Here is an 11,980-nt window from a genome sequence, read left to right as displayed (position 1 = left end):
ACACCAACAGGGCTGGCCAGATGACTTCCAGCCAGTTGCACATGCTAATATTGTTACACAGGTTTTCTAATCTGATGGACTGTGAGTTGGTTTAACCAATTATTTAAACAACATTAACACTAAAATATTACTTTTTACTGATCTCTTGAAGATTAATTCGCCTGTTTTGTACTGGCATCCATGTTAACCCTTAATGACTGCTTGATGTCCTGAGTAAAACTCTCTCTTAATGGTTTCTTTCCCAGAATGGAAATCTAAGATCTTTGGATAGGTCATGTTAGGTGACCACAAAAGTAAGAAAAAAGAAACTTTAAAACTTTCCGTCCATGAGTAATGCTTTATTTTTTTCTCTAGACACACTTAATCATTAGGCCTCAGAACCACAATCCCATATCAGTCTAATAAAGTGGTATAAGTATTTCTTGAACATTAATGGCTGACACTGTGTCAGCACTATAAAAAAAAAAAAATACCGGATCAGGATGGGGTTTTAGTCAATGTAACCATTCATCATAAAATTCCAGACATCCCCAAGTCCACAGACTGCTAAAAAATTTTTTCTAATCACCTCATTGCACATTTTCCATATTGATGTTGCAGTGTGTGTGTGTGTGTGTGTGTGTGTGTATGTGTGTGTGTTTGCTCACTAGTGAGGAAACTGGTTCCTGTGAAGAATGAGGGGATTAGGTATGTGTGACATGTCTCACATGGCTGATAGACCCAGTAGCCAGAGAAGGATCTGTTCCGGATGATTACTGTCTAGGACAGAGCTGGGGTCATTCCCAAAGCAGTTTGGTTAGTTCCAGATGTTTTACATATTTCCATGTGGAATCAAGAAACTTGTTTCTTCCTCCGGAATTCCATTTCTTGACCCAGACGAGACCTAAGTGAATTAACATCTGGTGATCTCCAACTGAGACTTTATTTGATGGGTATTATAAAAACAAAGGAAACAGATAAGACTATACATAGTTGTTTTGACATTAAGTTATTATCATTAAGGTTGGCGGTTTCTTCTGGGTCAGCTTGTCTCCCTCTTCGCATAAACTGTAAAACTGATCGTCCACCCATCAAGACTCTGAATCCTGGAAAAAAAATATTTATCCACATAGGAGAGCCACACTATAGGAATAAAAAACTTTGTGATCAGTATTGCTTAGAAATGCATACCTGTAGTTCACAGTCATAGAGATCATAGACTTCATTCTTGCCCAGAACACAATGCTCTGTACTGTTTTCTCTGTTAAGAGTACAAAGTATTTCAGCCCATTTCTCTTTCATCTCCTTTATAATAATCTTTACCTAACTGGAACACACCTGTTTGAGCGCCTCCTCCAGAGAATGTAAAGGGCGCTGCAGACTACGGCGATCACCAGTAACGTTACTGCAACTGCCACACCTATTCCTACTCCTGAAAATTATCCCACAATGTAAACAAATGAGTATATACACAGGATACATTATTAAATCTTTAATCCCCCCCCACAATATTTATGATGGATCATAAATATTATTATCCACACACTATGTATATTGTACACATAAATATTCGGTTAACAGTGCCATTTTACATAAACAGTACCATTTTAATGTTATAATGTTATTTCCTAACAGAGAACTAAGGACAAAAATGTCTTACCATTAGAAGAGGCTCCTGGAGTAGGCGGTTCTGGGTCACATAATGTGTAAGTAATTTGTATATCATCAATGGCCACATCTCCTCCAGTGTCTTTGCCTTTGTGATACTCAAACACGAACTGTTGCATGAAAGGCCATACATATTAAACAATATAATTATGAATTAATGTCAAGGTGAAATAATTTTTTAATATGCATAAGGGTTAATACCCAGAATGGTTCTATTTGATTAATGTTCACTCTGGCATTCCACCACACATTTCCCTGATCCCTGGATTCTGTCCAAATCAGATATCCAAGTCTGTCCCCATTATCATGCAGTGTCCTGTGTGAGAGAGACAGAGTTAGAACATGTGTATTTTTTCGAACTGTTACATTTGTATTTAACTTAACTGATGTTACAATTTTGTTTTTTTCTTACCTGTTATTGATGTATACATTAAGAGTACCTACATCGTGGCCATACATGTGGTACCAAAACATAAAGCACTGTCGCCTGTTGTTTGGGGAAAAGATTTCACTGAGCAGCAATGCTCTGTCCCCCCAGCGTCCCACTGTGGTGTCCACATATAAATAATAACCTATAGAAACATAAGAAGTATATCAATACAGCCACACAATTAAAGAAGTGGCACTGTGTAAACGTTTAAAAAGGTTACCAGTGGAGGAGTTTGTTGTGTGGTCTACACTTGGCCCTGTGCTGGGGCTTTTAGAGTTTCCCTGATTTCGGAGCCAGTCCATATTGTCCTCAGCCATTAGATTGTGCCAGCTGCACATGTTCACCTCAAAGTCACAGAGGCCTGGACCGGTACATAAATTGTGTGACAACAGCATATCATCCACAGCCAAAGTGCCTTGCTCACTCTGTCCCTTTATCCCCTCCACTATGATCTGAAACAAAAGACACCCTGCATTACAGTATTTCCCGGTGTCTTTAAATGCTGTTTAGATAGTACTGTCCATAGCATAATATTTACTTGTGTATGGATACATAAAGTTAAAGTAAAAGTAAGCCATCTAAATTAGATATCTGAAAAAGATTAATCAGAACAAAAAGATATACTGTAAAATACTGTCAAAACCACTTAATGTGGAAGAAAGAGACAATATTTATTTATTAACTAATATTTATTGAAACCACATTGTATTCACTAGTTTTTCATATGTCGTGTCTGAAAGAATCCAGCCTGATCTGACGTACTTATAAAATCACAAGGTTATCTAGTAGGTTAAAAACATAGTCGAAAGAGTTAAGAGAGCTGTGATGCAACACAAATAATAATAGGTTTCCCTCCATAAGTTTCTAAATGTGAAGGTTGATATGACAGGAGCTGCAGTGCAATGCACTGCAAAGCAAATGCAATGTCTAGTGAACAAAAAAACTCCTGAATCTATGTTTAATTAAACATAAGTAATGAACGTAACAAATCTAACATGACCAAATGTAACAAACGAAAAATTTTATGATGAACGTCATTACCCATGTTTACTCACTTATTAGAATATTTGTTTTCTGAATTTTTGGAATGGATTGTGTTGCAAGTTATGAATTTAATAATTAGTTACTGGACCTTTTTATTAAGTGAAATGATCTTAAAAATAGTCAAATTAATCAAATATTTTCGTATATAATTACAGTAAACCAAGTATATCTGCAAATAAAATAATGCTATTTCAACCTTGAAATTAGTTTTTAAGCCTAGAAATAGGTTTAGCATTATGTTGTTACTATTATTATTATTATTATTAGTAGTAGTAGTATTAGTATATTTTTTTCAATTGCCAATTTTTGGGTTCTGAGGACCAATACTGTCTAAAGTGTTAACACTAGAACAAACACAACATTTTTTGCAACATAATCTAGATTTTTTTTTGTGTTCCAGCATGACAATATTCGCAAATCAGGGTTCATGAAGACACAGTCAACCAAGGTTGGTCTGGAAGAATTCCAGCTTCTTGCACGCTTGTGGTTTTATAAGCACAAATTCTTACAGCCACATTAAAAAAAAATATAGGGTAAACCTTGCCTTAAAGAGTAGATGCTATCAGAAAAGTGAAAAGGAAGTTGATATTAATACCTGTGGATTTGGAATGGGGTTTGGTACTCCAGTGTCCGAATACATTTGAATCTACAGTATAGTGTAATATAAAGGGCCAGATCTAAACTATACCTTTAGGGATTCATCAGGATGTTGTGTATCGGATAGCTCGGACTGTATAATGACAGGGATTGCAGCATCCATAATAATGCCTTGAACTCTTGAGACCCAAATCTCCTCATATTAGGACATGACATTTTCTCCCAATTTCATGGTCTATAAATCCTCCTATTATTCTTATATGAGGTCTGTTTGGTATATTTATTTTATATTAACATCTTTCTATTTAGGTTTTTAAGTTTGTAATTATCAGGTACTAATAGAGAGAAACACTGAGAAGAAATTACAAGGTATACAACAGTAGAGACCAGGTCTCAGGGGTATATGACTGTAATACTGGCATAGTGATGATTATAGGACTTACTCTATATTCTGGGCCAGTGTTGGTTAGTGGCACCTGTGCAAATCTCCACATCTTGCCTTGCTCTCCTGACTGTCTCAGCAGCAGCAAATAGGCTCCATTTGAGTTTTTCTGATACACATTGAGCGTCCCTGCATCCTTCCCACTCAAATAATACCATAAATGAAGACACTGTCCATTTCCTAAAATAAAGCCCAAACCAGAAAATAGATTCTTACACTTAAGCATAAATAATTTGCAGTAGGTAAAACTAACTAAGGTATACACTTGATCCTAGTGATCTCCAAGTGTAATTACCTCCAGGACTAGACATACTGTAGATATAGAATAGAGTATGATTTACATGCACTTATATGAATTTAAATATAACAGAAAGTGAAAGGCATGTTATATCCTAATGTACCTGTAGTAAAGAAAGGAGAGAACATCCTAGCGGTCTGTCCTGATACATGAGATGAGGAGTCCATGTAAAAGTAATGTCCATTGTCTGTGTTGGTTGTGTGGTCAAAGTTTGGTTGGAATTTAATGACTGGGGTATTTCCTGATCCTCTAACCCAGTCTAGATCATCATCAACATCCTGTGTCCAGTCACAGCCCCCCTCTTCAAAGTCACAAAAGCCATCTGAAACAAAAAAGCACTATCGTTTAAGCAACAAATCAACAAATATCATTGTCAGCATACTTATATTAAATGCACAAAATGTAATAATATCTACATTTATGTATGTCTTTCAGAAACACATTAGTTATACTGTACATATACTGTAGACAGGCCCGAAAAGCTATTAAACCCTCATATTTTATTAAGCGCTTGATCAATTCGAGAGTTGTTATACATTAAGTGATGATGCATGGAGGCATTAAACAGTATGCGTTGCTGCTGATTCTAGCAAAAAAATATTATGACCATTTGTCAAGACTGTAATAGATTTTCAATAAATGTATAGCAGACTGAGAAAACCCATTTGCTGGGGAAGAATTCAGGCGAATGGCCCCTAAAGATGGAGGAATCCAGTTGTTACACTGTGCTGCTCCAGAATGCAATATGTAAATGTAATTTTCTTTTCACTTTGAGGTCAGCTAATCTTAAAAATGCCATAGCCTTTTTTAAATTTGTATATACAGCAAAAAATGTCAAACCTTCACCATATGATGAATTTTGCCACTAGCACACTATATTAGAATAATAAAAAAAATGCAATCTTGCCACTGGACACATACTGTATCATAATACTATGCAACATTAATCAACAAAAATATTTCAAGATAGCATTACTACTATACCTGATTCAAAAAATGCCTATTTTAAACAAAAAACAAGGATATGAGCCATGCTCTAAAGTACCTGTGGGAGTACAAGCTCCTTCAGTAAATGATAAGTCATCTATAGCGATATCTCCAGCTTCTCCACCCACTGAAGCCGTGATCAATATCTGATGAACTTCTTTTAGGGTCACATGCCTCTGGGCCACATGCCACTCGTTCCCCTGAGAGCCCTCCCTCTGCCACACCTAGTGTTGTCAAAAGTACCCATGATTAATCTACTGTAGTTCCTAAAGGTGAAAGAATAGACTTATATCATTAGTAAAAAAAATAAAAACATAAAAAAATAGCTGCTTCTCACCACAGCGGACACATTGGATTCAATGGAGTGTAGAATTATATTTAGTGAGCCCACTGTTGCTCCAAACATGTGATACTGGATTTGTAGGCAGTATCCATTCTGTCCAGCAGACGGGAGTATAGGAGACTTCAGAAGAGCTACACTGCCTCTTCTATTAGGAGCTGAGCTTTCAATATATAGATAATATCCTGCGAAATAACACAGCAATGAAACAACAATGTATAAATGATAGATAATGTTTCAGATGCGCAGTGCATATGGCTGACAGACCTGTGCCACTGGTGGTGTGATCTCCTGCAGGGCCAGTATTGACAGTTTCAGTTGGTCCAGTTTTTCTCAGCCAGTAAAAGTCCCCGATACTTCCTTGAACCCACCCACACAGGTCTTTCTCAAAGGAGCAGCCAGCAGTAGACAAACCTGGAGCACATTAAGGAAGCTACAGTATGATCTTACATCATTCATGTTCAGTTCCTTTAGCATTAAATGGTTCAAGCTATGCAGGTTGTTGTAGTAAGTTAAAGTAGTAGTAAGCTGATCACTATATTTCCACTTACCCTTAAAATTGCACAACTGTAATAACTTTGACTTACTCTCTGAAATTTAAGTTACTTTAGAGAGAGCAGAAACCATACGGCCAAATGTAACTGTAATAGATTTACATACACATTTAAAATACTGTGTAATATACATTTTAAATAATTGCTTTATTCGATTTTTTTTAGAATGACTTATTAAAATAACCTTTTAAGAATAAAATCATTAAAATTATAGCTGAAATGGCTATAAGCACGGATTAAATTTTATTATTATTTTTGTTTAAATGCCTCCTGCTGTGACCCTGTTCCAAGTGGTCAGTTTGTGCCCTTATGGTCCATGTACTATATACAGATGCCTAAACAAGCCATAGGGTGTCTCATTTTTTATTTTGGGCTTCAAATGTGTCTTTATAAATTCGCTCGGCCCTTACTGCACCTTTTGGTAAACCTCAAGTAGATTCAGGAGTGGTTCAGACAGAAAACAGCAATGCAATTTTAACCAAGAGTAAAAGATTGCAAAATACAATCCCCATTTGTCCCCACCTATAGTGTTTGAGTTAATGTTTGTGTAACGAACTACATTAAATAATTCATGTGTACGATCTACAGGGTGGGTGAAAAGTAACTAGGCATTAAAAATTGGTAATAAAATCCATATGTTTAATACAACTTTATTGAAACAAAATGTATAGCACTTCATTATATAGGAAAATGAAACAATTCTTAAAATGTCAACGTAGGCACTGGTGGCATCAAACAGTTTCCTTAAACACCTGGGGATGGAATAAAGGAAGTGATTTGGGATATTGGTGAGAAACGTCTGAATCCGTACCTCCAAGTCCTCAAGGGTTTGTCCTGTATACATCCTGTTTTTCATACTCGCACAGGAAAAAAAAAAATCACTTCTGGATCTGGACTTCTTGGACGCCATTCATGAGGTCCACATCATTTCAGTCAATGTCCGGGAAAATGCTGGTCTAACCACGCATGCACAGTAGGAGCAAAATGGGGTGGTGCACCATGGAGAAGTTCTATAGCCATTAAATATTACCTATTTAATTTCCACCACCCTGTATTATTTCTGTATTCATATATATGTTCCAGTCTACAGCAATTCTATATTTTTTTTCAAGCTTTACGTTTAAGATTAAGACATTGTCTGCACTACAAGTTATAGTTTTACCTTACAGAAATCGAGTTCTTGATCACTCATGCACCACACATACAAATAAACACAGAATTATAAGAAGACTGCACTAATTTGGGCTAAGGCTTGTCCCTTTTTTCTATTCAGAGACCGTATTTGGACTTTGACTCCCACCTGGTGGTTGATATGAGGTTTCACAGTTCAGGAAGGAGATGTCATCTATAGAGGCTCCATGATGGACAGCATTATTACCATCCTGTAGAGATGTGCTTGGACTACTGAAGAAGATCTGAGACAAGAATAAAATAATAGAAGAAATATTTCTGTAGTAGAAACGTGCACAAGCACACACACACACACACACACACACACGCACACGCACCCTGAAGCGTTGCTGTTGTTTTCCCAATGGCAGGTGCTCCAGAGTCCAGTCCTTTTTGGTGCTGTTGGTGCGAGTCCAGAGTTGTGTACTTTTATTCTCTTCATTCCGCATAAACACACTTAGACCTCTACCACCATCTTCTCCACCCAAATGGAAATGAAATCTGAACACAGTGACATAGACTTGTAAAGACCATATTAATTGTGGTATTTGAATATCACGCCTATCACTGGATATTCAACATCCTTGGATATTCAAGATTCATTTCACTTTTATAATAAAACAATAAGTATAAAATAAATTAAATTAATTTAAAACCATGGTGGAAAAAATTAGACAATAGCATAGCATATACTTAATGTAAAGTAAAAAAAATAATCTGAAAATCTTCTCAGTGGATGGAGATAGAGCTCTAGCATTGTTGATACAAATAATTAATCATCGAGTTGAATCCATAATGACCAGATTTAGACCAGATCACCATATAGAATGCATACAATGTGAAATTAAGTGTGGAATAACCTTACTTACATTAACTGGCAGTATGGGGAGGTGGGTGGCAGTAAAGGGCTCTCAAACTGCACTTTATTATCAGATGGCACTGAACTCAAATTTACATACATGAAGTGACCTGAGAAGATGAAGAAATAAAAGTAAAATACTATGCAGTGTGGGTGCCAATATATAGCAAATATCTTGGTTTGGTGTAAAAAAAAAAAAAATTGTAATTAATGTTCAAAAACCCAAAATGTAATGTTATGTAATTTCTCCTAAATGTTTCTGTTTATTATCACCAGATAACTGTTAATCCTGATCAATGTCTTCAGATTGGCAAAAAAGTAATACCAGATAGGGGATCTCAAATTAGGACCCTATATGGAGCTGGGAAGTCTACAAAGTTTTCATGCTAACAAGTTTTTGTGCTGTATTGTGCTATCACCTGTTCCTGTGGTGTGGTCTGTTGAAGGTTCTGTATCCTCACTAGCTTTCACTCTTTGCCACTTGTTATTATCCTGACTTGTGTCACTCCAATTGCAAATGCCATTCTCAAATGTACAGGGTCCTAGATTAACATAACCCAGCAAGAGAAAAAGAGAATATGTTTAAGAAATGGACATGGATACAAGTGTCTGTAAACAATAAGAAGATTGTCTCACCGCATGTCTCTTCATCTTCTCCTAGGGGACAATCAATCGTGTAATCACAACAAGATGTAGTAGCAATGCATTTCCTCCCGGCGGATCTCCAACAGTGAAACTCATCCTCCTAAGCAAAATACAAAAAACAGCAATGTAGACAATGTCTATTTAAGGTATTCAACAACATAAGCAATTTAATTTCACCTTGCAGGGAGACTCAGTGGATGTAGGAATGATTGGGGTGACTGTAGGAGGAGCTGTAGAGGGTGAGACTGGCAGTTTGCTGTTGTCTGGGTCATGAATGCAGTTTGGCGAAAAAGACACATCATCCACAGCTATGTATTCTTCATTGCTCTTGGCACTCCCATTAAAATGAAACACAACCTATAAACAAAACATCAAACTTAGTTCATCAAGCTCAGTTTAATGTTTCTTAGTGTTACTACAGTGAAACCTCGGATTGTGAGTGTTCCGCAAGACGAGAAAAAGATTTTTAATAAATTTTGACTTGAAAAATGAGCAAGTGTTGGTTTATGAGTACCATCATGTATCACGCATGCGCTTCTTGTTTTAACGCAGAGCGTTACGTGATCACGACTAAGCCAACATTTTTTTTCTCTCTTGCACTGCAGAATTGTGGGTAATCATCTTCCCTGCTGGGTCTTAGTGCTCTTCTCTTACTGATATAATCAACATCCATGTGTGCATGTACTGTTTACTATAACACTGTAAGCACGTGCGTGCGTGTAAAACACATTTTATTTTTTGTTTCTATGGGAAAATAAATTTGGTTTACGAGTGTTTTGGAATACGAGCCCACTTCCGGAATGAATTATGCTCGTAATCCAAGGTTCCACTGTATTAATCAAATAATTTGACATGGTCTCAAACGCATAATTGGACCTTAAATCTTTCTGACCTTGGTCTTTACTAAGGAGGAGAAGATGACCTCTGTCCTTTGCCAGTGAAATCCATGAGTCACATTCTCCTTCCAGAGAATAGTGTCCTGATCTCCACTGCTTAGTGTCCGCAGTCGCATGGTAAGACTGTCCTTAGAGTTTTCACCATGGAAAAAGTAGTAGAAGTTAACCTGTGAAAACATTTGAACCATGAATAAATTTAGTGTAGGAGCTAGGAGACCCAAGAAAAAACCCAAGAAACATTTTTGTGAAACCAATACTGGAACTTTTGGCTCACTCCGGTGTCTTGTATCGCATATACAGCATGCCACTTAGTTAGGATTTGACTCACAGTGCAGTTGGAGCTGGGGAGCAAAGTGCTGGAGATGATCTCAGCTGTCTGGCTTTGACCGACAGGAATAATGTAATGGCCTAAAAAAGATTTTTTTTTAAAAGGTTTTATTAGAAGGGCATAATTACTCTAGATATTACATGATTAACATACGGCCTAATTTTCTGAACAATTAGATGTTATTCTGTTTTAAATTACACTGATACATTTTTCAATTTCTTTATTCAGATGCATAGATTTTGCCACATACCTGCTGCTATGTTTCGTGTGTGATCTCTGGGTGGTCCCCGTTGTGGCCACGCCCCCTCTCCTCTTTCCAGCATCCACCTGGCCCATTCTTCACTGATGTCCCATAAGCACATACCCTGCTCAAAACTGCAGCGCTGCCTATAAGCCAGTCCATCTGCCCATCCACACACATCAAATTACACCAAAATTTAACTTTACCAGGTAACACATTTGCACGTTTTACTACTTCCCTCAGGTTACTTTGATGTTTTATTGTGCATCCAGTGGGCTTTGTTATTTTGTAATTAAACTGCTATAGCATCTTCTATAAGCAGTGACATAAAGGGCTAAAGATTATATCACATATCTAGTGAACTTAATTTCGAGTTACTTTATTTCATTATGAATAATTCCTCAAAAATTCCCATTAGTCTCATACCGCATTGTGTTTCATCACTTCCATCCCCGCAGTCATCACTGAAGTCACAGATTCTGTTCACATCCACACACACATGGTTAGAGCATGTGAATGTATTTGGTGGACATGACTCCTGAGGCTCTAAAGGAACAAAGTTAAGGGGGCTGGTTCAACAGACAAATATATTTCTACTCTATCATCACCCATGCTGTGAAGCTGTTAGCTGTAAGTCATTTGAAATACTTATCTGGATTGTACCTGGGAGAGAGCATCTCTGAAAAGCAATGTCGTCTATAGCAATGTCACCAAGCTCACTGAAAGTTCTGGTGGCCTCGAAAATTATAGTAAAGACCTGGTGAGTTCGACCAATTGCGACCTCAGCACGATGCCACGTATCTCCATGATCACCAGATTTCCACCAAATTGGGGTTTTTCTCAGGCCCTCCTGAAGGAACACTTGTAACTCTCCAATTCCTGCAAATACAAGAATTTACAATCAATCTATTCCAACTAGGAAACAACTTTATTACTGATCTCCATTAAATTACACCAACTTCTACCCTATTTTTAAAATGATTTTTATTGATAAAAATCAGAGGAAGTAGGTCCCAGGCTTGGGCTGTTGTTAATGAAACATGTGGCTTCTTTAAGGTTATTAGTTTTCCTCCCAGCTCATAAAATCCTGCCACTTTAATTAAAAGCAAGGTTTTGTTCATGGTTTATGGTTTATGGATTTGTTTATGGTTGCATGGTTCTCTGATGGACTGACTTCCTATGTAGGATTTATTATCTCTCACATAGTATTCCTGGGATTTTTGGGGCTAGATCTTCACCATGATTCTGATTAGAATAAGAAGGTTACTGATGATGACCATAGGCATGTGTCTCCTTTAATGTGTCCAATAGCAGAAATCTTACCTTCCCCATACATATGATAGTAGAATTCAAGCACACACTCAGAGCTGGCTTGTCTCATATCAGGACTCTGGAAAGCAGCGTAGCTGTTCTGGTCACCATTATTGGCATCTACTGCCATATACCAGCCTAACAACACAGAAAATCGGAGTAAGGCCACTAAAATTATTTACAGAACCGTG

The 11,980-nt window shown here is 37.1% G+C and overlaps 1 protein-coding gene across 1 annotated transcript in view; it reads right to left on the bottom strand.

Annotated features, from left to right (window-relative positions):
• Nucleotides 1–323: 323 nt before the first annotated feature.
• si:ch211-106h4.4 (MAM and LDL-receptor class A domain-containing protein 1) overlaps nucleotides 324–11,980 on the bottom strand; it is a 32,131-nt gene continuing 20,474 nt past the window's right edge. Inside the window, exons 28-51 of the mRNA XM_053495534.1 lie at nucleotides 11,802–11,927; nucleotides 11,142–11,357; nucleotides 10,905–11,024; nucleotides 10,488–10,640; nucleotides 10,238–10,317; nucleotides 9,906–10,076; nucleotides 9,191–9,370; nucleotides 9,005–9,113; nucleotides 8,788–8,910; nucleotides 8,379–8,478; nucleotides 7,848–8,010; nucleotides 7,640–7,754; nucleotides 6,053–6,199; nucleotides 5,783–5,970; nucleotides 5,504–5,669; nucleotides 4,562–4,780; nucleotides 4,162–4,340; nucleotides 2,298–2,529; nucleotides 2,060–2,219; nucleotides 1,849–1,963; nucleotides 1,640–1,757; nucleotides 1,318–1,411; nucleotides 1,171–1,240; nucleotides 324–1,085 (exon numbers count right to left, since the gene is read on the bottom strand). Coding sequence (XP_053351509.1) covers nucleotides 1,071–1,085; nucleotides 1,171–1,240; nucleotides 1,318–1,411; nucleotides 1,640–1,757; nucleotides 1,849–1,963; nucleotides 2,060–2,219; nucleotides 2,298–2,529; nucleotides 4,162–4,340; nucleotides 4,562–4,780; nucleotides 5,504–5,669; nucleotides 5,783–5,970; nucleotides 6,053–6,199; nucleotides 7,640–7,754; nucleotides 7,848–8,010; nucleotides 8,379–8,478; nucleotides 8,788–8,910; nucleotides 9,005–9,113; nucleotides 9,191–9,370; nucleotides 9,906–10,076; nucleotides 10,238–10,317; nucleotides 10,488–10,640; nucleotides 10,905–11,024; nucleotides 11,142–11,357; nucleotides 11,802–11,927 — 3,359 coding nt within the window. The 3' untranslated portion in view covers nucleotides 324–1,070. The remainder of the gene's footprint in view (nucleotides 1,086–1,170; nucleotides 1,241–1,317; nucleotides 1,412–1,639; nucleotides 1,758–1,848; nucleotides 1,964–2,059; nucleotides 2,220–2,297; nucleotides 2,530–4,161; nucleotides 4,341–4,561; nucleotides 4,781–5,503; nucleotides 5,670–5,782; nucleotides 5,971–6,052; nucleotides 6,200–7,639; nucleotides 7,755–7,847; nucleotides 8,011–8,378; nucleotides 8,479–8,787; nucleotides 8,911–9,004; nucleotides 9,114–9,190; nucleotides 9,371–9,905; nucleotides 10,077–10,237; nucleotides 10,318–10,487; nucleotides 10,641–10,904; nucleotides 11,025–11,141; nucleotides 11,358–11,801; nucleotides 11,928–11,980) is intronic.

This window comes from Clarias gariepinus, chromosome 1 (genome assembly GCF_024256425.1).
Source record: "Clarias gariepinus isolate MV-2021 ecotype Netherlands chromosome 1, CGAR_prim_01v2, whole genome shotgun sequence".
In the NCBI taxonomy this organism is placed as follows: domain Eukaryota; kingdom Metazoa; phylum Chordata; class Actinopteri; order Siluriformes; family Clariidae; genus Clarias; species Clarias gariepinus.
The sequence above is the reverse complement of the archived record's forward strand: the minus strand, read 5'-3'. Positions and strand labels throughout refer to the sequence as shown.